The sequence below is a fragment of the Gigantopelta aegis genome, chromosome 3 (assembly GCF_016097555.1).
Source record: "Gigantopelta aegis isolate Gae_Host chromosome 3, Gae_host_genome, whole genome shotgun sequence".
NCBI classification, from domain to species: Eukaryota; Metazoa; Mollusca; class Gastropoda; order Neomphalida; family Peltospiridae; genus Gigantopelta; species Gigantopelta aegis.
Window position 1 is genome coordinate 67,912,953 of NC_054701.1, and position 25,432 is coordinate 67,938,384.

At 37.4% G+C, this 25,432-nt stretch overlaps 1 protein-coding gene across 5 annotated transcripts in view; it reads left to right on the plus strand.

Moving 5' to 3' along the window:
• Positions 1 to 7,215: 7,215 nt before the first annotated feature.
• Positions 7,216 to 25,432, plus strand: part of LOC121368863 (zinc finger protein 665-like) — a 47,002-nt gene continuing 28,785 nt past the window's right edge. For 4 of the 5 annotated variants that reach the window (XM_041493617.1, XM_041493618.1, XM_041493616.1 and 1 more), the window contains exons 1-3: positions 7,236 to 7,438; positions 10,659 to 10,811; positions 19,555 to 20,258. In XM_041493617.1, the coding sequence (XP_041349551.1) occupies positions 10,684 to 10,811; positions 19,555 to 20,258 (832 nt within the window). In that variant the 5' untranslated portion in view covers positions 7,236 to 7,438; positions 10,659 to 10,683. Of the gene's footprint in view, positions 7,439 to 10,658; positions 10,812 to 19,554; positions 20,259 to 25,432 lie in introns of all 5 variants that reach the window. The other variant, XM_041493615.1, reaches the window with a different exon arrangement.

Sequence of the window (25,432 nt, forward strand, 5' to 3'; positions counted from 1 at the left end):
AATTGGATATAAGCACGAAAATAAGTTGAAATCAAATGTTGTTTTTGTATAGACCCATGTTTGAAGTGTAATTATTTGGAATATTAAGTAAATGAAGTAATAGCCTAGAAGTTATTTAAAAAAAAAAATATATATATATATAAAAGCAACAAACATTTGAGGGTGGTTTTTTTACTAGGATTGCAAATGGTTTAGATGCAATGAGACTTGGTATTCATACAGCGGGCTTTCCGTGTGATATAAGTGGGCGCGATTAATTTTGGTATTTTTCAAACAAGCTGATTTTGTACCAAAAAAAAAAGAAGCTAAATTCAAATGGGAATTTTTGTACGGTCTGATGAGAAAACTTTCCATAAATATATGCGTCATACAGGCCCGTAGGAACCGTGGGGGCGGGGGCACGTGCCCACCCACCCCCATCCCCACTTGTGAGCCTTATTTTTGTCACATTAATGTTTGCCATTGTAACCAAAATCTGATATAGAGTTTGTACCTTATCCGTCAGTCCCCCCCCCCCCCCCCCACACACACACACACACTGAAAGTCGTTCCTACGGGCCTGTCATATCTGCCAACTCTTGCTTGGATGTGGTTTGTATTGGTGTGAACATTGTCAAAAACGCACCCAAGATCATGCAGTTTGGGAACATTGTGATTTAGCCCGAGTACTCTGAGGGTAAGACAGCTAAACGGACATTTGGATAGTCATATTCATATAATTCCAAACGATTACTCCCCTGTGCGTGCTGTAACCTCACCGTGGTGCAGGGGTGTAACATTCTCTTTGAGAATGGCCAATACAGCACAACTCCCCTTTTGGGGCACCTTGTTTGCCGTGAGGTGCGACCCGTGAAAATGGATGATGGGATCCTGGTGATTGAGTTGGGGGCATACCTGCGGGTATGACTTCTGACAATACATCACTTTGGCCCGGAGTTCAAATAGACGGGTGGTCAGGAAGGCCCGACCTGATCAATCGGCTGGTTATGCCAAGCTCAAGAGCAAACAATCTTTTGTTGTGTTTTATTACCCAAGAGCAAACATTGTGTGAATCACCATTTGTATTTGTTGCTCTTGAGGGGGTGGCTAGGGTCAATCAGGTGATTTGTTTCTTATTACCTGAGTATATCAACCATGTATCCTTGGCATAATTGCCTGGTGGTTATCCGCAGCTTCTTGTCCCCTTGTTGGACTCTGTGGTGGGTGGGGTGCATGGTTGATGAATTATATGAGCTAAATTATGGCTTCAAGCAATTTAATATCAATTGATGGGACCCTGGAAAGGGTCCACACCGAAGTTTCGGACTCTTCATCATCAGATGAAGAGTCTACGACATTGTTTGTAAAGAAAACAAGAGTGATTTCTTCAAAAACCTGGCCAAGGTTTCTTGTCATCGGGTCTACTGATGATGAGGCCTTGAAGAAATTGTCGAGTTTTGCGATTCAAAAAGGGCTCGAAGGCTTGGCCGGCGAGCCAAAAAGTGTTAAGAAATTAAGGAGTGGCTCATTGTTGGTCGAATGCTCAACAGAGAATCATTCCAGAAATCTTCTTAAATCCAAATATCTATGCAACATTTCCATCAAAGTCAGTCCTCACACCAGCCTTAATTCTTGTAAAGGAGTAGTTCGGTTTAGGGATTTGGAAGGAGTCAGTGAGGATGAGATTTGCGAAAATCTTTCCTCACAAGATGTCACATCAGTCAAGCGGATTAAGGTCCGTCGGAACAATGAACTGGTTTCGACGAACACCTTAATCTCCACATTCAATTTGCCGACGCTTCCAAATTCTGTCAAAGCAGGTTATTTAAATATACCTGTCGTGCCGTATATTCCCAACCCTTTACAATGTTTCAAATGCCAAAGATTTGGACATGGAAAAATACATGCCGTAACAGATTGACATGTGTTCGTTGTGGTCAATTTGACAATGACAGCAAGGCATGTCAAAATGATATGGCATGTAACAACTGTAAAGAGAAACACTTTGCGTACTCGCGAGAGTGCCCAAGGTGGAAAGTGGAAAAAGAGGTACAACATGTGAAAGTTAAAAAACACCTCTCTTTCACAGAGGCTAGAAAGGTTATGGAAGCATTAACACCCCCAGCAACTGGTAAATCGTATGCCGCTGCTGTGAAGGTATCTACAACCAGTATAGCCATTCAGACTGACCTTACATGGCCTAATGGCGAGGATAAATTAAAAAAGATTTCTGATATTGAAAAAGTTAAAAAAAACTAAATATAAAAGCTGCTTCTAAACAAGTGTCAACATCTACTCAAGTGTCTTTGGATTCTAGGAATCCACCAAGAGGCTCATCGCCTGGGGAGCCAGGTCCCAGTAAGCCTCTGTCAAGAAAAGACACTGAAAAGTAGAATAAGGATTCTTCTTCAGGACGACTGAAGAAAGCGGAAAACAAGTTGGTTTCGACCAACAACCCATTTGAAGCTTTGGCTGATGTGGATGATCAAATGGATATAGTGCCAGATGACCGTCCACACCCACAGAGATCTCATAAGCCAAAGATAACTCCTGTACTTCCCCCTAATGACTAATTCAGTCATTCGGTGGAACTTCTGTGGGCTTAGGCCCAATTTTGATGAATTAAGTCTTTTAATTCAAAAACATAATCCTCTTGCAGTGTGTCTTCAGGAAACGTTCTTGAAGGACACTGATCATATTACCATGAGAGGATTTAACCTCTATCATAAATTTCAAGAAACTGAAAATAGAGCATCTGGGGGTGTTTCCATTCTTGTTAATGAAAACATTCCTCAGAGTTCAGTAACACTGACTACCAATTTATAAGCTGTGGCTGTAAAGGTCACACCTCATAAAACTATAACTCTTAGTTCAGTTTACTTGCCACCTCGTAATCATTTTAATTTTAATCCGAGGGATCTTCAAGGTCTTCTTGACCAGCTCCCTACTCCTTTCATTGTTATGGGAGATTTTAATGGTCACCACACTTTGTGGGGATGCGAGGATATTAATATTAGAGGTAAACAATTGGAAGACTTAATTCTCAAAAACGACTTACTTTTATTTAATGATAAAAGTCGTATATATTTTCATTCTGCAAGTGGATCTTTCACTTCCATAGATTTAACTCTTTGTAGTCCATCACTTTTTCTTGATTTCTCCTGGAAAGTTGGTTCAAACCTTTGTGGTAGTGACAACTTTCCCATTATTTTGGAGAATGATGGACCACCATCACTTGAAAGGGTTCAAAGGTGGAAGTTGGCGAAGGCAAATTGGGGTCAGTTTCAGCATCTGTGCAGCACTCGTCTGCAACAATTTACCATTACTGATGCTGATGATCCCATGTCTTTGTTCACTTCCATCTTGAAGGACATTGCAGATGAAACTATTCCTAAGACTTCGGCAGTGCCAAAGCGTTTCAATAAACCATGGTTTAATGATACGTGCAAAGATGCATTCAAAGAGCGAAACAGGTTGCTTGAGCGGTTCAAATGTGAACCTACAGCAGACAACTTGGATGCATTTCGTATTGCTAGGGCTAAGGCTCGTAGAGAGATTAGACAGAGTAAGAAAACATCTTGGAGAACTTTTGTCTCCAAGTTAACTTCACAAACATCGGTGAAATCTGTCTGGAATAGGATCCGTAAAATCAAAGGTAAAGAATCCAGTAATACAGTTCATCATTTGTCTGTCAATGACACGGATGTCACGTCTCATCGTGACATAGCCAATGCATTGGCAGACAACTTTTCTCATAATTCATCTTCTGCTTTCAGTACAGATGCTTTTACATCTGTCAGAACTAAAGCTGAAAAGCAGTCCATTAATTTTTCATCTGAAAATGTTGAAGTGTACAACAGGCGTTTCTCTATGGAGGAATTACAGGATGCTCTTCGTAGAGCCCATGATACTTCAGTAGGACCAGATGAAATTCATTATCAGTTATTAAAACATTTACCTGAATCATCTTTGATGGTTCTTTTGAATATTTTTAATAGCATCTGGATTTCTGGAGACTTTCCTTCTGATTGGAGGAAAGCTATTATCATTCCTATTCCCAAGCCTGGTAAGGATCCAACCAATCCTACTAGTTATCGCCCTATCGCTTTGACAAGTTGCATTTGTAAAACCATGGAACGCATGATCAATCGTCGACTTGTCTGGTATCTTGAATCTCACAAATTGCTTACTAACGTGCAATGTGGGTTCAGATCTAGACGTAGCACGGTTGATCATCTTGTTAGATTTGAAACGTTTTGTAGGGAAGCTTTCATCCATAATCAGCACTTGGTTTCAGTGGTTTTTGATTTGGAGAAGGCTTACGATACCACGTGGAAGTATGGGTTTTAAACGACCTCCATGGCATGGGCCTTAGAGGTCGCCTTCCTGTTTTTATATCTCAATTTTTAAGAGATAGATCTTTTAAAGTCCGGGTGGGGTCGACTTTGTCCGACATTCACCCACAGGAGATGGGTGTACCTCAAGGTAGTATCCTGTCTGTAACTTTATTTTCTGTGAAAATTAACAGCATCACCCAGTGTTTAACACCTGGTGTGGATTGCTCGTTATATGTCGATGATTTTCAGATTTGCTATAGATCGTCCAATATGAGTATCATTGAACGTAAGTTGCAGCTTTGTTTGAATAAACTTCATCAATGGGCAACTGACAATGGCTTTCGATTCTCAAAAGCAAAAACGGTTTGTATGCATATCTGCCAGAAAAGAGGTCTCCACTTAGACCCACAGTTGTTTTTGGACAAAAATCCAATTCCAGTTGTGGAGGAGACTAAATTTCTGGGGGTTATATTTGACAGGAAGCTATCTTTTGTGCCCCATCTTAAATATGTTAAAAAGCATGGCTTAAAAGCTTTGAATATTTTAAAAGTTATTGGTAATACGGAATGGGGAGCAGACCGAAAGGTTATGCTCCATCTGTATAGATCTCTTGTGAGGTCAAAGGCACGCAAGTCTTACTTGCAGATGCTAGATCCTATACATAACCAGGGACTTGGTGCATTTAGAACATCTCCTGTAGAGAGCTTGTATGTTGATGCACACGAACCTTGTTTGGGTGCTAGACGTGCAAAGCTTTCTCTGCAGTACGCTACCAAGATTAAATCTTTACCAACACATCCTACACATACTGCGGTGTTTGACAACAAATACATGAAGTTGTTTGATGCAAGGCCAAATGCTATTCGTACACTTGGTCTTCACATTAAGCGGTTTTTGTCGCTTTCCAACATTGATTTAACTGACACTTTGGAAACACCTTCATATTTTGTTTTACCACCTTGGTGTATTACACCAACTAAAATTGTGTTTGGTCTGGCGCATCTGAAGAAAGATTGCACAGATGCTGTTATTTATAAACAGTTTTTCATGGAAATTCAAGACGAGTACCGTGATTACATTCCTGTGTATACAGATGGATCACGGAATGGGAATTATGTGGCTTGTGTTACAGTCTTTCCATCAGACACTATCATTTCCATGCGACTGCCTGACTCGGCATCGATATTTAGTGCTGAAGTTTGGGCAGTCATTAAAGCCTTAGAAGAAATCAAAGATTCAATAGCATCCAAATTTATTACTTTTACTGACTCACTTTCGTGTCTCCAAGCTTTGTACAATATGAAGCTGGACCATCCCTTTATTGGGATGGTGATACGAAAGTGTGTCTTTGTATCTATTGCCAATACAGATGTTGTATTTTGTTGGGTGCCCAGCCATGTTGGTATCGGGGGTAATGAAAATGCAGATTCTGCTGCCAAGTCTGCTTTGGATTTGCCTCTTGCCAGGGTTGGTGTACCTTAGACTGATTTAAAATATTTTATTAACCAATTTATCTTTTCGACTTGGCAACGTGATTGGGACGGTATGGTTGCGAACAAGCTTCATGCCATCAAGTCGGTCTTGGGAGAGTGGCAGTCCTCCTATAGACAGTGCAGGAAGGATGAGGTAGTCTTGTGTCGTGCCCGCATCGGTCATACTTACTTGACTCATTCATTTATCTTGAAGAAAGATCCTCCACCTCAGTGTGAGCACTGTCAGTGTCTTCTGACGGTGCGACACATTTTGGTGGAGTGTAAGCATTTGTCAGTAATTCGAAAAGATTTATTTGGTCAAACAAATGTGATGGAATCATTTTGATTCCATCCAGAAATTATTTACAATTTTCACGTGATACTGAATTTTATTCTAAATTTTAATTATATCTATCTGTGATATTTGTATTTTTACACAGTCCTTTACACTGTGTTTTTATTTAACTGTTGGATTTTTATATTGATGTTGATCATCACTTTGTTTTCCCCATTACCATAGTTTGACACCCAATAACCGATGTATTTTTCGTGCTTGGGTGTTGTTAAACATTCAATCATTCATTCATTCATTCCAAATGATTATCATTGAAGTAGGCCTAACACAAGATTTTTTAACTTAAAATATAAGCAATGAAAGAAAAAAGAAAGAAATGTTGTATTTAACGACGCACTCAACACATTTTTTTATGGTTATATGGCGTCAGAACATATAGTTACGGACCACACAGATATTAAGAGAGGAAACCCGCTGTCGCCACTCTTTTCGATTAGCAGCAAGGGATCTTTTATATGTATCATCCCACAGACAGGATAGTACATACCACGGCCTTTGTTACACCAGTTGTGGTGCACTGGCTGGAACGAGAAATAGCCCAATGGGTCCACCGACGGGGATCGATCCCGGACCGACCGCGCATCAAGCGAACGCTTTACCGCTGGATAACGTCCCGCCACCATATAAACAATGAGTCTTTTGTTGAGGCTAAAAATACCTGTATCTCAGGGGCAGATTATGCTTTAGGTAAAGGGGTTTGCGAAACAATATGTAAATGTTTATATTTTGAAATTATAAATTTTACGTGGACATCAGTTTAGATCTACGTGGTGGGTGGGTTTTTTTAGCCGGGGGTGGGGTGGGGTCCGTGCAACTGCCCCCCCCCCCCACCCCCGTAATCCGCCCCTGTATCTTTATTTAGTTTTAAAACATAGGTGGGCAATTAGAATGCCATGGGTTGCATGCATAAATCTCAGCTGAAGATTCTCAAATAACTGGGTTTCTCCCTATATATTTTGACTGGGTGTAGAAAAATGCGTAATTCCTCTGTAGAAACACCGAAGAATCCGTAACTGGCCGAGGTTTTCCGAATGATTATGGAAAAAACAAACCGCGTTCAAGAGTTATCGTACTTTGAGTAGGTTGGCGGAAGACGCGGACAGTGACTGAATTATTGAAAATACTAGAAATTACTTTTAAATTTGCTAACCACCGTGTTCAGCTGTAAGTGTAATTGTAGACAGCAGTGGTTTTGTTGTTTCTGTAATGGGTTTTGTCACCACACACAAGAAAACACATTTAAAAACCATATTTTTGTAAAGGAGTTTTGGAGGGCGCTGCAAAGACTTGAATAGGTACAGACGTGGGCCAAACGTATTTTTCTTTGGTGTGGTTTCCTATATTTTCGTGCCATACTAATTTCGTACCGTTGTTAATGGGTACCGTTTATTTCATACCATAAATAAAATAATTAATAGTATAAATTCTGGAAAGTGCTTAAAACTCCTGCAAAAATGAATTAACATGGAAAATCCAGGAATTTTATTATTTAAAGTTTGTGTCGCAGTTATTGCTGGCTCACACAGTCACAGACTTCGAGGGCTTGGCTATTTTTGGAATAAACATTTGGAAGTGCCATCTAGCGTTTGTTGACATGTGTAACTAGACAGAAGAAAATATGTTTTTAACAAATGCAAACAAATCAGTTTGAAATGTTCCTTCATCTTGTAAGTTAAAAAAACAAAAATAAATCGTGGGCCATTTTCACAAAGCTTGAAAGAAAGAAGTATTTTATTTAATGACGCACTCGACAGATTTTTTTTAGAGGAAACCTGCTGTTGCCACATGGGCTACTCTTTTATGACAGGCAGCAAGGGATCTTTTATTTGTGCTTCCCACAGGCAGGATAGCACAAACCATGGCCTTTGTTGAACCAGTTATGGATCACTGGTCGGTGCAAGTGGTTTACACCTACCCATTGAGCCTTGCGGAGCACTCACTCAGGGTTGGGAGTCGGTATCTGGATTAAAAATTCCATGCCTCGACCGGTATCCGAACCCAGTACCTACCAGCCTGTAGACTGATGGCCTGCCACGACGCCACCGAGGCCGGTACAAACCTTGAAATGGTAACTAATAAAAGTGTGTATTATTTCCTTCCAATTCACTCCGACTTTCCACGTGTCCCAGACCTGTCGCCTACTATTTGGGTTTGTCACCTGACCAGCCGGAAATTTTTGTAATGACATGTTACAGATTGTATGGAGGTGCACAAAGGCCACATAATATTAACATAAATATGTAATGTTACACATTGTCAGGGGTGCAGACATGGAAAATATTTAACTATCCCGCCGGACCAGAACCAACTAAAATTTACTAGCCTGCCAGAATTTCTATTAGTCTGCCAGCCTATGGAACAAATTGGCTAAAACAGAACCGATTTGGCTACAATGGCACCTCAAAGTTTTGGGGGAAAATGCAGTGAACTCGTAGGGGCGGGACGTAGCCCAGTGGTAAAGCATTCGCTTGATGTGCGGTCGGTCTAGGATCGATCCCCGTCGGTGGACCCATTGGGCTATTTCTTGTTTCAACTGGTGTAACAAAGGCCATGGTATGTACTATCCTGTCTGGGATGGTGCATTTAAAATATCCCTTGCTGCTAATGAAAAAGAGTAGACCATGAAGTGGCAACAGTTGGTTTCCTCTCTCAGTATCTGTGGGATCCGTAACTGTTTGTCTGATGCCATATAACTGTAAATAAAATGTGTCGAGTGCATCGTTAAATAAAACATTTCCTTCCTTCCTACCTATCAACACCCCTCGCCTTCACATTTTGAACCTTACCTAGATGTAAGCACATTAAATCGGTTACTACCTACCTATCAGATGTTGAATAGGCATTAAATGTAAAATCAGCGATATGTATGGACAGAGGACTGTATATCTGCATATCCATACATCTAGAGGCACTGATTTTTCCGCGATCGCGGAAATACCTGTCTGAAACGGAATTCCCGATTTTTTTCCAAAACGTTATTTAACTTTAAATAGCGCATTTGATTAATTAAAACTTATTTTTCGAACTAGAAACTATGGACACCGACATCTGTCTGTGCTATGCTACGACACTAGTACCTTTGGTTAAGCTTTTCGATATATTTGTGAAAATGGTGTAAAAAAAATATTAAATCCTTTATTACCCATGTGGTTAAAAATATCTTGATACATATCAAAGTGATGCATCCCACTTCATGTTACAGAAGTTGTCAACTGAAGGGACTATTAATATATTAATTCAAATTCTAAGGGGACAACCGGTGACCTCATACCATAGTCCGGAGGGACGTAGTAAGTGTAGACTAGTTCTTACTACATCCGGATTTTGTTACATACCCTATATATAGCCTATATTCAAAACTTGTGGCACCATGTTTCAACCATTTCTCAACTGAAATAGTGCAACAAATGGACACACAAACCAAAAATGTATAACCTAACATACTCACAAAATCCCAATTGAAATACTTGCATCATTATTAACAAAATAAATCTTCCATGACAATCTTAAAAAATATCCCTGCCATGTTAAATTTGCTAAGTAGAGGGAAGCAACTCGCTGTGCACGTTAAGAAGAAAAGTATTGGATTAACATGCACTGTGCACTACTCGTGCTACACAAACTATTATGATTAACATTAATTTAAATGATTATTTCAACATTGATTTAACACATTAAACATTTATGAATGTGATTCCCTAATGCAGGCCTCTAAGAATTGAAAATCTGTGTGACCCATTTATCGGTTATGCAGAAATAAAACCAAGTAACCCATTTCCTATTTGCGTAACATGTTGTATACAAGTAAATGGTTCTCCGAATTTTATGCAAGTAAAAAATAGGTTACGCAAAATTATATTTGCGTGAGCAACACAGGAATGAAATGATTATTCTTACAATTTGTAATGTAAGGTCTGTAATGTCAGATCTAGATAACACATTTGTGAAAAACAATCCTCACCTTGCAGTTTCTTTTTCATGAAGTCTGTATAGTTAACATAACACCCAAGATGTAATTATCATGAAGGGTTATGATAACCAATTTTAGGGCTCAACCTTAGCGATGGCACCGACGGCAATTGTCGTCGTTGAGATATAAATTACCGTAGCAGGGCTCGAAACTTGCAAAAAAATAATGGATATGGCAAATTATGATGAGCGATTATAGTAAGCATAGTGGATTTGTTGAACCCTTCTGCATATAATTCAAACCAATTGTGTAATTAAAAGTTGCTTATAATCGATGATGAAATTCCCAACACTAATACTATATATATTTTATATTCCTATTTTAAGATCCATCCTATAATGTGTCATTCCAGCCAGTGCACCCCGACTGGTATATCAAAGGCTGTGGTATGTACTACCCTGTCTGGGATGTTGCATATACAAGATCCCTTGCTGCTAATTGGAAAGAGTAGCCCATGAAGTGGCGACAGCAGGTTTTCTCTCTCAATATCTGTGTGGTCGTTAAATAAAACATGTCTTTCCTATAATATGTGTTTTCCGTTTCAGATGTACCTGTAACTGAGTGGGCGGGATGGCAGAAAGTGGAAACTGTGTTATAGTTGTCCGGCAGGATGTGCTCGTTCAGTTTCAGGCAATTCAGTATGAGACCAATCTCGACGTTAACATGCAAATGGAGCAGTTCTTCCAGCTTTACCATTGGTAAATTAGTATTCCTATTTATTTAAATTCTGTCTGCCTTTTGATAATAAAATAAAGTTTAGGAACTAGTTATAAGTGACTTTGATTTTTAAATATCCCGGTTGATATAAAGTAGCCTTGACTTGCTTTCAGCTAACTTCGTTTTCTTCTTTTAAAAAAAAATAAAAATTCTTGGTGTTTTTATTACATAATTTGTCTTTCAAACATACCTACTCTGTTTTCATCTACCTCGCTTACAACAACCACCATCTATTTGTCATGGTAGCAGTTGTGTCCATCATTACATTCAGTAGACATCAATATACACCAGTTGAGTAGATTTTGGTGTCTACTTTACTCGAATAACCTCAAATGTTCACTACTAACCAGCCCACTATTAAAATTTAGCAAACCTGGTAAAGTCAAGCTCTCACTTGGTGTGCAGTCGATTTGGGATCGATCCCTGTAAGTGGGCCAGTGTTCTAGGTAGAATTTTAACATGGCAGTGCACTAATTTAATTATATGGCATTTTTAACGCGATAGTCATATTGTTACGGAAAGTGCTGAATATGATAGAATTTTTGACATTCATAAAAAATACTTTTTTATTTTTATTCCTGCTTCTTTTTAATTTACTAACTCAAGGGGCAGGGAGGCAATAAAACCATTATTCTTAAATTTTGGATTTTTGAAAGTACATTCATGGTCGTAGTTAATAATATTGTACCATTGCACTAAATATAGACACAATTATTGATGATAATTTAAGCCATAATTTATAATTACAAAATGTTGATCACCTAAAGACTAAATTCTATTATTATTTTTGTCTATTGTGTGTAGTATTTATACCATTTAATACCATCCACAAATGTAAAATAAAATAAATATATTTGCAACTGCATTTAATTTCGGACACATTAAAAACACTATTATTAAAGGACACAGTCTAGATAAATTTCATTAGTAAGCTTTTGCAGATGAATGAATGCATAACGACACCGCAGAACAAAACATATATTGGCTTTTGGCTGTCTAACATTGTAACAATGGTAAATATATAAATGAATTGATGATATACATCAATATACAAAAATCTAAAATAAAGTTAGTTAAAGGAGACCGGACACCAAAAGACATGTAGTGTGTAGCTGCGCGTCTTAGGTTTGGGGTAAAAACAGAAGTGGGCAGGATTATGCATAGATCATCGGTGAGAGTTACCAAGCAATACCGGTACACGTGTTGATTCTTTGGTTGTGCCTTTTAGTCGTCTTTTTTTTTTTTTTAGTCTCCAGGTTTATCGGAAATTTAATTTACAAGATAATTAGTGTTGTTATATGCTGTCGACGTAATTATATGATGGTTAACTGCAACAGTAACAGCAATGGATCTCAGGAAACGGCCAACATCATGGTTTCGATTTCCAAAAACCCGAAAGTTGTTTTAAAACGTGGATGCATTATTGTCGTCGAACGGGCTTTACACCCAACTAAATACAGCAGGTTATGGTACATTTACAATGTGAAAATTAAAACACCTTCAAAACATCAATTATTACGTTAGTTAACAATGTTTATAGTCAGTTCAGTATGTTGTCATTAGAATTAAAATTATAACACTACGGACAGGGTATAAACTCTACATCAGATTTTGGTTACAATGGCAAAAATTAATACGATAAAGAAAAGCTCACAAGTGGGGGGCACCCGTCCGTCCGTCTCTCTCTCTCTCTCTCTCTCTCTCTCTCTCTCTCTCTCTCCTCCCAAACTCCTCCCCTCTCTCTCTCTCTCCCTCCCCCCCCCCCCCCCCCCAATTCCTACGGGCCTGTTTTATTACGTACCCTCAACGTACCTGGTATCTTTGGCAGAGGTTGAAACAGTTGGTCGTCTAATTTTCGACTGTTACCATAAAATAATATAATTAGTCACTTTTGGCATCTAGCAGTTTAAAGCAAAATTAACAATAGTTACCACATGGAATAAGCATCATATATTATTTTGTTTTACCTGTAATATATTTTCATCAGGACTTCCTCCTTCCTCCATGAATGATTAAAGAAAATAACACTGGATATATTGTAAAAAAAAAAAAAATTATTCCAATATATATATAACAAATGTGTTTTATGTCAGTATGTGGAGCAAACTACCTGAAACAGTTGGTTTGAAATCATGATTACAAAATCCTAAAGATAAAAGGAACTGGTTCCTAACCTCACCCTCTACATATTATCTACATTTGTATAGGCCTGTAGGAACGATATTTGAAGGGGGGAGGGGGGGAATAGTCTCTAGTGAGGGAAACAAACTAGATTTTTATCTTTATATCATCTTTATTTATGCAAAGTAGTGAAAACTTAAAACATACATTTTCATCCTAGAGTGTGTGATGGAGAACAAGCCCCTAGGCCTGCCCCTCCCCAGTTCCTACGGGTCTGTTGTATTTTATATTAATAAATGCAAAGACTACATAATAATATTGTCGATAAGACATTAGTTGTAAAGTGATGGTCAGTATGTGGCAACAGTATAATATTTTTCAACATTTCTGTGTTTTTGTACCTGGCTGTGGACAGTTTCGGCAGACTGCTAACACATTTTCTTAATAATTAAAAATACACGGTTTAACCAAACACATTAAAACTTGGAGGGTAACTAGTTTAAAAAAACTAAGTTTTTTGTTAAATTATTATATCTTGCTTTGGTGAGGATGGGACGCTTTTTGCAAATTTGCGAAATCGGCCTATGGAATATCCACTGACGTGTCATATTTACATCTATGCTGAACAAGATTTATGATGAAATATTATTAAATTGTGTGTGCTTTTCTTCTAATTAGGTCCATTTGCTTCAGTTTACATTAAAAAGGTCATAAAAAATTATGTTTTAAAAAATGCTTGTATGCTAGTCGATGACCATGTGGCGTCTTCGTCGGCAGTTGATTCATCCAAATTTTCGTCTAAGACAACATTTTCAGGATTAGGGACAAAGTCTCTGATAAGTGGTTCAAACTGATATGGTTTGATGCCATTAGCACAAGCTGGACACAATTCTTCGTCACTCGAATCACTAAGTTCGTCCATGCTGCTTGGTAGTTTCTTCAGTTTTCCTCTCATCAATTGTCGACAGTTTCTGGCAAACATCGGAGATCGGCGAAAAAACACCCCAACCAAGACTGGCACGCTCAACTTAGTCAATACGGGGAGCGCGGTAGTTGCGTGTTGTGGTTTATGACGGAAAACAATTCATTAGGCCCAAAAAAAAAAAATGGTTTGTTTCCGGTCACCCGACCGACCCTGAACTTTTTTTTTCTGCTGGGGTGGGGGGAAGCACACAGAGAAGTTGTGGTCGCGGATCGACAAAGCAGACGACAGAAGTACTCAAGTAGGATTTAACTCTTACACGTCAGTGTGTGTGTTAAATGGAGGTTGAGGGGTGTGTGTGCGTGGGGGGGGGGGGGGGGGGGGGGGGGGGCAGCAGCAATGGTTTTTATACACCCCCACTGAAATTGGAATCATTAACCAGTATTCTACATTGCGACCAAAATTTTGGCGTGGCGACCGATTGAATTTATTATCGTCGCCATCTGGCGACTGACTCCAAAAACGTCTAAGTATTAAATTATTTGCCATACATGCGTTCAGAGTCCTAGCAGCGAAAACAAATGAAATTTGTTGACAGCATTGTGCAGTCGGAACATTTCACTATTTACGAAGTTGTCCGATTGATCACTGTGAATTCCGTATTAATTGTCGGTACAATTCGGAACTCATCGTTGATTTTAGTAATTTGGCGAAAACAATCCAGATACTTACAACACATTCATAAATGATACAAAATGAGTAGTGTCGCACTGTGGCGAGTAACATTTTAAGCTTGGCTAGTAAAAAATTTTTGTCCACTAGCCAAAGAAGAGTAAGTTATAAAACCGAGTGTAGAACACTGTTAATAACACGTGCTCTTATTAGGTACCACAGTAATTGGTGACACACGAGATCGCATGACAGTACGGTAACGTGTGTGGCGATTAAACGGCTTTTATTACAAACTGCTAAATACTGTAGGCCTATAGAGGAAAATATATCGTATTATCGTAACTCCAGTCATCTCATACAATGTAGGTTTATTTTCCAAAAACAACAACGTGCGATCTCAACAAAACAATAAAGGATTTCTCGATACCACATGCACAGACTACAAGTTATCGTGTTTTTTACCACATGCAAAGGTGAAGGTCATTTGAAGAAGACTGTACAATTTTCTTGTTGGCTACTGCTTAGGCCTAGTACCCAGAATTTGTTAATATACACGGGTGTAGCCTGTAGGAAGATACCAAAAAGTGGGGTGGGTGGGTACACACACGTATAAAATTAATATATAAACCATCGATGCCGCTTCCTACGCCAGTGATGTAGATAGGCCTATCAACTGCTGAGCATGGGTAATAATTAAATAAACGGAATATTCAAGAATAACCACTAACATGAAACAGTTCACATTTATTTCAGTGTTTCAGTTAATTGGGAATAAATTAATTTGAGTGATTTTAGCATGGGTCCGTTCAATAGGCTAATAAACATTAAAACTATAAGTCCGTCCCACAGGGAACGCCTTAGCCCGAGTACTCTGACTGTAAGAGAGCTAGACGGACATTTGAACATAAACACGCTCTCATTATTTATGTCCAAATGTCCGTCTAGCTCTCTTACAGTCAGAGTACTCGGGTTAGAAACACCTTTTTTATTACTATGAAATTTACTACACGTTATTCATTTCTAAGCCGATTGATTTGTAAATTGCACACAAAATTAGTATTGTTTTATTTCCAATACAAGTTGGATAATTCTGTGAACTTTTTGTGCAAACATCTATTGACCAACTTGGACAAATTTGTGCAGTCATCCTATGACAAAACTGGACAAAGCTGTGAAGTTTCTGTGCAGTCATCTACTGATTTTTATTGGTGAAAGGAATAGTTTGAACTTTTTTAGTTTTTCTCTCTTTTGAAAATGGCATGTGAAACTTAAAACTGACATTGACAGTGAGATTGTTTTTATTTCTCTCTGGCTGCAAAGAGTAAACTAAGATTTTTCAGACAGCTTGCCTTCATGTCTTTCATCTTGAGATTGAGTTTTTCTCTGGCAAACACATTTAAGGTAGGGTAACCTTTCTTTGAACTAAAAAAATAAAAAAAAATAAAAAAAAAATCCTACCTACCTACCCTACTTTTTTTGGCCATGTTACCTGAAACACATTTTTTTTTTTTTTTTTTTGGACTTATGCTGTATATATGGTTTGGTGTCCGGTCTCCTTTAAAGAGCTGTGCAAAAGTGTAGCAAGTTTGCTTAGTGTCATATTATAAGGATGCCATTAATATAATGACAGGTTATACCAGTTAAAACTATAATATATGTATCTTGCAATAGCCACCTAATATACAAATAGTTATCTAAAAATTACTTCCAAAACTTATTAATTATCAAAACAGGGTTTTATCACCTGTTTCTAGACTCCGATAATCGGCATCGTTCCCCATCATTCATCAAAAGCTATCTTGTTTTTTATTCCCAATATTGGAGTAAAAATTTCCCAATCAATGTAAATAATTCTAATTTTTTATTATATAAACAGGGGTTGAAATTTAAAAATGTTTACCAAGTGCTATCCCAAAGGAATAGTGAATTTCAAAAAACACTATTCTGTCTAAAAATGTACTATCCCTTCAATTATTAATGTACCATTAGTTTTCCTGACGGTACTACATCGCCCTGTACAACATTGCATAACGAACAATTGTTTATATACCAGTCTATGCATTACTGCGTACTAGCTGGAATTACAAACAAACTCACTCCAAACATTAGTCTCGATCAAAAAGACGTTTATTTTGTACCGGTAAGTGCATGAGAAAGGTCTTAGTAGCTTGAGGATTTGTTCTGCAGAAAAAGTAGCTGAAGAAAAAGCGTAAGCGGAATAGTCGCAGGTGATTTTCGGTATTCTGTTCTTTATTTTCACTTTCATGACGGAATATTGGAAGAATGTTTTTACTATTCCATTTTGAAATTTACTATTTGTGGAATAGCGTAAAATTCGACCCCTGATAAAGGCATATTTTGAAAGCAATACATAAAGACTAGATATTAATTTGAATATATACAAGTATTAGTCTTTTCAATTCCAACAAGATGTTTTTTAAATGAAACTGAAAATTCTAAAAAAAAAAAATGTTTTTAAAGCATCGCTAAAATTACTAAAATCAAAGCCATGGGTATCAAGTCTAATTTTTGAATTAAAAACCCTGCAAAAAAATGAAACCTTGATGATCTTTAATTCTCACTTTCTAAGTAATTTTTTTTGGTACAAAAAACTAAACTTGGCCTGACATACTTATACTACTATTTGTATTGAGTCAATAAATGATAAAACTGCATTTCCATTTAAAAAGGACTTTTACTGAAGGAGATCATAAGAATCAGAATGTCACGTCCTGGCTTAAATCATATCATGGACTAGCCCTGGTCTACTCTCATCTGAATTGAACAGGGTGTTTACTTATTTAGTTAAGTGATGTGTGTTTCTTTGTGTGACAAAGTGTGGATGTCATCTCAAATCTTTTTAAGACTGGCTGCCTGCTCGTCTGCAGTACATAACAACCAGCAAAGAAAAGAAATAACATGCCACGGTACCGTTGTCGGACTTCCACACCTGCGACAAAAGGATATATTGTCAAACATTTTTTAGTTGGGAATTCAGACATGTAACAACCCTGTACACACTTTGAACGGAAAGCAAGATTTTATTTTATTTTGTATAGCAATGAATGGTATGAATTAGGGCAGGGTGGCGATAATCAGGTGCAGGGCAGCAACAAGCAGGGCAGAGAGAATCGCCCTTCTATTTATTGCTAGCTAGAACACATGAGCCCATTGGGCTATTTTCTCGTTCCAGTCAGTACACCATGACTAGTATATGTGTGATCCTGTCTGGGATGGTGAATATCTTAGATTCAGTCCCTCTCAGCAGCCCTGCTGGGGTTTTCTCTCTCTCTCTCTCTCTCTCTCTCTCTCTCTCTCTCCTCTCTCTCTCTCTCTCTCTCTCTCTCTCTCTCTCTCTCTCTCTCTCTCTCTAGCTAGTGTGCATCAATGAGATCAGTAGCTGTAGTATGTTGTATCCTATCTGTGTGAAATTGTATGTAGCAGCTTCCCTGATATTAGTAAATATATGCCACAGTTTAATGTGAGGAGGATGCAGGGCTAACCCTGCCCATAGCCAAATTAGTCAATTGCTGATTTTTATTTGAAATTACCACAACATTCAGTATTTGATTTATAAAATTTTGTTTAAATTTGTCACCTACATGTATGTATAATTAACTTTTACAGAAACCGTAATATATTCATATAGGGCAATGACCCCAGTATTCGACCACTTAAGAAAGAAAAGATTATAACATGCTCATTTTATTGGCATTTGCTAATATTTGTTTTAATTCTTAAATACTTACTGGCAATGCTATTCATTGAATAGACCCAAGTTTTGTTCATGCGGTATATGCCGACTAGAGTAGGTTTGAGTGCCGCAAGGAACAGTATGCAATATTCGACCAGCTGACCCAGTATTTGACCACTTTCTAATTAACTAATAAAACTCAACCTCTAATTAACTAATAAAACTAAACTTTGAAGTTTGTTTTATAGTAAATGCAGCAAACTACATGTGTAAATACAAAAAGTGTTGATTTCAACAACTGTAGCACATATTCATGCTTTTACGCACGCACACATATGCTTATATACACATTCACACGTGCACAATTACTTTCTGATGAACAGTCTCTTCGGTCCTACCTCAATTTACAAATAATGATATTAGACTAAAAATAAAAGAAAACAAAAAACATAAAAGTAGTAAATTTGTGGTTCTTAGGAGTTTATTTTGGGAATGTATCCTCAAGCTTTTCTATTGGTCGAATACTGGGGCAACCCTGTCTCTGATTTAGAGAATAACTAACGAGCTACGAGGAATTACGAATTATCTGTCCCGAGTGAATGAATGTTGTAAACCCGAGCCTTTGGCGAGGGTTTTACAACATTCATTTACGAGTTGGTTATTCTCTTTATTACCCATTGTCAATTTTAACTGAAATGTAAAAATTCCTCTGCAGTCTACAACAAAGCCATCAGCCATTACGTCATATAATCTTACGCGCATTACGTGACGTAATGTAAATGACGTCATAGCATTAACAACGTTCTTTTTACAGCCAAATGTTTACAGTACAAAATAATACAACTGGTTTTGCATTTGAAAATAATTATTTTTATATATTACTAAAGCCGCTGCTTATGAAAATATACCATTTCATGTTTATGAAACAAATGAGTCAAATTTTTTTGTGGTAAATCTGTGTAGATCGTATAACGTATACATGTGTAATCTGACTCATGAATGGAAACATTATATGAATGAAAGTGAAGTTCCGGCCATAGCAAGCAACCAACCAAACGTCGTGAATTTTAAGCCAGCCAATCAGTGGCTGTAGAAGCAATCTGCACAACGTGCAGAGATAGAAAAAATATTACCCCGCATATTTTAGCCCATATGGGTAATAAATGTCATTATTTGATCACGTGGTCACGTGATCAAAATTATAATGACTGAGGTCACATTGCATTGCCAGCTCCATTTGATTATAAATGAAAACATTAAAGACATTTTCCTGTTACTTCCATGTGCTCTGTTATGAAACTGTTTGTAATTTCAGTGTCAAGTCGGTGCATGTGAAGTTGGACAGCTCTGACCTTGATGCAGACAGTACAATCATCTTGTCGGATGTCTTTAAGAAGTTTGCTGCTGATTACAACAGCCCTCTCACTGCTACTGGTCCGATTACTCCAAAAGTAGAGCACCAAGCGACTACCCAGTCCCCTTCTTCACTACTGGCTACTCACGACTATTCAAAAGGACCAGTCTTAACACAAAAACCAGCGACTGTAGCCAGTGTCTCAAAAACTGCTTCAGTGGATGCGGTTATTCCACAAGTATTACCCACAGAGCAGATTACTCCACAAGCATTGTCAGCACAGGCAGATGTTTCTGCAGCATTCCCAACTGATGCCGTTACTCTGCCGGCATTCTCTGTGCAGAGTAGCATTTCTCCATCTAAACACATTGAGCATGGTATGGAAGAAACAACATACTTTGAAACGACCATGTCAGAACACAGTGATAATGAAAATGATATGATTATGCATACAACTGGTATTACAGGACAAGAGTTGAGTCAAAGTGACATGGCTGGTGAAGTTCTACTTCCTCCTGAGTGTATATCCATTGGCAGCAACACTGACGATATGAAGACCAAAAGGCGCATTAAACACACGGGTCTGGGTAAAAAGCGTGGCCCATACAGGTCAAAAGTAGCTAGAGGAGTGCCAATAGTGAAAGATGCCATTTTAGATGAATCAGGTAAGTTTTTTGATGCCTTTAATTAGGTTCGCTTCTTTTATCCATTGTCGGGCAGGCCTGCACAAATGAAACAATTTATTTAAACATTTTTTTTTTTTAACCATTGTGTTCTGTTCACATGTCGCTTGCGCAACTGTAAATTCACTTGAACTGCCAATCAGTTATGTGGTAAGCCAATACATATTCTGAAATTTAAAGTTGCAAAATTAAGATAACTAATTAAATTGACGTTTGTGATAATTGATTAGGTTATACATGACTGACAAATGGTTACCTAGACATAATCCTTCCCAGCCTCCACAGGGTTCTTACGCATCCAGGAAATTCTAGAGTTTCACGTCATTTTTTACTTTATATCCATATTTTGTAAATACTACAATTGTTTTAAGGCCACACAAAAAAAATTGTTTGTTTCCGGTCACCCGACCAACCCTAAATTTTGCCACCGACTCTGAACTTTTTTTTTCTTCTGGGGTGGGGTGGGGTGGGGGGGGGGGGAAGCGCACAGCGCACAGAGAGGTTATGGTCGCGGATCGACAAAGCAGACGAAAGAAGTACTCAAGTAGGATAACTCTTACACGTCAGTGTGTGTGTTAAATGGAGGTTTTGGGGGGGGGGGGGGAGGCAGCGATGGTTTTTATACACCCCCACCCCACCTTCTTACGCCGTGCCCTGGATCCAATCACTGGCGTTGTTAGAGACTGGACCCAGACTAGACATGCCTGGACATTGAATGGATATGAGCATAATTAATTGGTTTGAAATTGGAATCATTAACACGTGCTCTTATTGGGTACCTCGGTAATTGGTGACACGAGATCGCATGACAGTACGGTAACGTGTGTGGCGATTAAACGGCTTTTATTACAAACTGCTAAATACTGTAGGCCTATAGAGGAAAATATATTGTATTATCGTAACTCAGTCATCTCATACATCGTAGGTTTATTTTCCAAAAACAACAACGTGCGATCTCAACAAACAATCAAGGATTTCTCGATACCACATGCACAGACTACAAGTCATCGCGGTTTTTTCGCATGCAAAGGTGAAGGTCATTTGAAGAAGACGTGATACAATTTTCGTTGTTGGCTACTGCTTAGGCCTAGTACCCAGAATTTGTTAATATACACGGGTGTAGCCTGTAGGAAGATACCAAAAAGTGGGGTGGGTGGGCACACACACGTATAAAATTAATATATAAACCATCGATGCTGCTACAAAGTACCCCCTTCCCCGCTTCCTACGCCAGTGATGTAGATAGGCCTATCAACTGCTGAGCATGGATAATAATTAAATAAACGGAATATTCAAGAATAACCACAAACATTAAACAGTTCACATTTATTTCAGTGTTTCAGTTAATTGGGAATAAATTAATTTGGGTGATTTTAGCAATAGGCTAATAAACATTAAAACTATAAGTCCATCCCACAGGGAACGCCTTAGCCCGAGTACTCTGACTGTAAGAGAGCTAGACGGACATTTGAACATAAACACGCTCTCATTATTTATGTCCAAATGTCCGTCTAGCTCTCTTACAGTCAGAGTACTCGGGCTAGGAACACCTTTTTTATTACTATGACATTTACTACAAGTTATTCATTTCTAAGCCGATTGATTTGTAAATTGCACACAAAATTAATATTGTTTTGTTATTTCCAATACAAGTTGGACAGATCTGTGAAGTTTTGTGCAGTCATCTACTGACTGGATAAATCTGAACTTTTTGTGCAAACATCTATTGACCAACTTGGACAAATTTGTGCAGTCATCCTCTGACAAAACTGGACAAAGCTGTGAAGTTTCTGTGCAGTCATCTACTGACTTTTATTGGTGAAAGGAATAGTTTGAACTTTTTTTTTTTTCCTGTCTTTTGAAAATGGCATGTGAAACTTAAAACTGACATTGACAGTGAGATTGTTTTTATTTCTCTCTGGCTGCAAAGAGTAAACTAAGATTTTTCAGACAGCTTGCCTTCATGTCTTTCATCTTGAGACTGAGTTTTTCTCTGGCAAACACATTTAAGGTAGGGTAACCTTTCTTTGAACTAAAAAAAAACAAAACAAAATCCTACCTACCTATCCTACATTTTTGGGCCATGTTACCTGAAACAAACGACTTTTTTGTTTTGTTGGCCTAATCAAAAGGTTTTCTTCAGTCGGGTGCATTAGTAATTTTCAATAACAATTTGGCATTGGAATTTTTTCAGCATTCTGAAAATGGAAATGATCATGCTCTCAGTAATTGTTATTGTCGGGAAATAAAATGTGACATCAAAATACTCACATCATTCGAATTGAAAAGTAGCTCATTATTCCAGTCCTTCACAGCATTAAAATAAAAACCATCTACTCTTAACCCAAGCTGTCAAAATAGTTTAGTTCCATATTGAGCATACAACATCGTTTACAAGTGACGGTATGTTTTATAGACAAAATATTACGTTTAGAGATGAAATGGGGGAAAATGTACCAACCTGGTTGAACTGTTCAACTGACAAATAATACATGTAAAACATTTATCATAAAATTACTGTTGGATATGTTAAATATTTTTGTATACGAAGCCAAGCAGTGGTGCAGTCGGTGATTGTCATCAGTCTTGGAGTATTTTCAAGAATCCAATTCTAGCATGATAGCTGAAATATTGTCACGTCCATTTCAAAGGTAGTCGCACTACACCAGGTGTTCTAGAATTGGGTTTTTTACTTTCACTTGCCTTGGGGGTCAGTAGATTTGAAATTCACTTGCCACAATATTAACTGTTTATAAAACAAAAAGCCAGTAAATTAAAATAATTGACTTTTTAATGTACATTTTGCATACTGAGATCATGTTTAATCAATTTGTCAATTTTTCAATGTAGGTACATTTAAATTTTGCAAACGTTAATGATGACATGCAACCTTAAAACTAATAAAAGACTGGTTACCATTTTTCATATTACGCTTGCCAGGGGTGCAGAAAGTACTCACCAAATGCGACTAAAAATTATGATGGACGAGTTAAAAAATACAACTACCAGTCTGATGGGCGATCCGTCTTTTTCTGACTGATTAACACACTACGGAGTCTGTCAAAGGTCGATACTTCCTAGAAATGGTTTGTTTACATTAAAAGTATGTTGCTGTTGTGTTTTAAATAGATTGTTCTGTTAAATACTTGGAGGATGTCACTTGAATTTTTTTACTCTATATGAAAGAAATGTGAAAATGTTATATCAGAATATTTTTTAAATGTATTGATTTGTCAATCAAGTTATGGGACTTGATTTCGTTTGCCATGTGATGTTAATCAGTTACCAAGGGTACTTAATAATATAATTTGAAGTGGAGACAGTGTATATTATAATTTTGTTAATTAACTAATATTCTATAGGCTGGCAGACTAGTAGAAATTCTGGCGGGCTAGTAAATTTTATTTGATTCTGTTCCAACGGGCTAGTGAAATAGTTTCGATTGCTGCACCCATGCTTGCACAGTATTACTATTAGTATTATAGAACAAATCTTATTGTTCCAGTGTAAAGGGAAAAAAAGGCAGCATAACAATGAACTTTTGTGTTTTCAATGTTTACACTTTATAACTTAAATAAAATTACATTGGTCGGTATATTAATGTCATGGATGGGTGAAAGATTACTGGTGATCAACTATTTGTTAGTGAAATGTTGCATGTGACAGCAAATCGAAAGAAATAACTTGTAGGAGTTTCTTTTGTTTTCATAGGATCATAGCATTGTATTTTTTTTAAAATTATATACCACTTGCCATCGGCATCGCACAAAGTCATTTTTAGTGGCCCGAATCTAAAAATCACTGGCATCGGGCCACCTTATTCTAGAACCTCTGACTACACTTAACTGTACGAATTTGTTATATTATCATTCGTGTTTTCTTTCCTTTTGATTTTTTACATTAATTTTTGGGGGTGTACCATGTATGAGGAGATTGTTTTTGATGAAACGAAGATTGTACAATTTATGCAGGCCTGTCTATGTTGTATTTGTTTCATTCACAGCTTTAATCTTTTGATTTGAATAATGGCATGCAATTATCATCTCCAATATCAGTGGGACTTTAGTTTAATACATGTACATGTACACACGTCTTGTTTCCGGTCAGTCCATGTGTTCATTCTTGGACCTTTCATACTGACCCGAAGTTCAGGCGCGAGGGGTAATTGCCACTCATGAAAACACAATATGGTGTCTAATAAACAAGGTAGGATATATAGTTTAAGCCTTCATACCCTCTGGCAGAAACCCTGAATTGTGAAGATAACATATAATTTCACATGATCATTCCTTGAACCAGTCTCATAGGGGTGATGGGGGAGTGAGAATGATGACACTCCTTACTTAAACAGCAAGGTATGAATACAGGTCTATAATTTTATTATAGATTATAAATTTCAAATGTTGATATGTCATGAGCAATATTTCATATGAGCTACATGTCCTGTTCATGTGTCAAAATTACATGTATTAATGTTCAATTACAAAAGATTTTTAAATACTGTCTTGTGAATTCATGTACTTGAGATTATAATTTATGTATTCTTATTAAAGATTTAATTGACCTGCTGTTTGTGCAGAGGAATAGCTTGTGGAGTGCAGTTCTCTCTTACCCATCCTCTCACCTCACCAAAAATTTAAAAAAGAGTGTTCTTTTAAATTTTTTGTTTATATGAACAAAGTATATTCCGGTGCTTATTTTAGGCTAGAATAACTAAAACAACATGAAGGTATATTGCCCATGGATGCTACATTGTACATGTACATGTAATTTTGTATTACCATTTATTAAACATTGTAAGAAGATATTAAATTTTTATACCAGGTTCAAGTTAAATTCATATTCAGTGACACCTAAAACCCAGCATACAAATTATGTATAAATAGCTTTCTTTTATTCTCTTTTTTATTTATTTATTTTTTATTTATTTATACATGTTATTTTTAAATGGCAAAATTTGCTATTCTATATGGATGGACAAATCGGTTCCTGGGCACGTTGTAAGAGTGCTTACCTGGGATGTGATGAGTTACGGGATTGATGATCACTGTTAGTGGATGTATTGGATTGTTTCATATTTCATATTGTCTGGGGAAGTGCATATAAAAGAGCCTTTGCTGCTGCTACTTAAGATGGATTAGCTTCTATATATACAT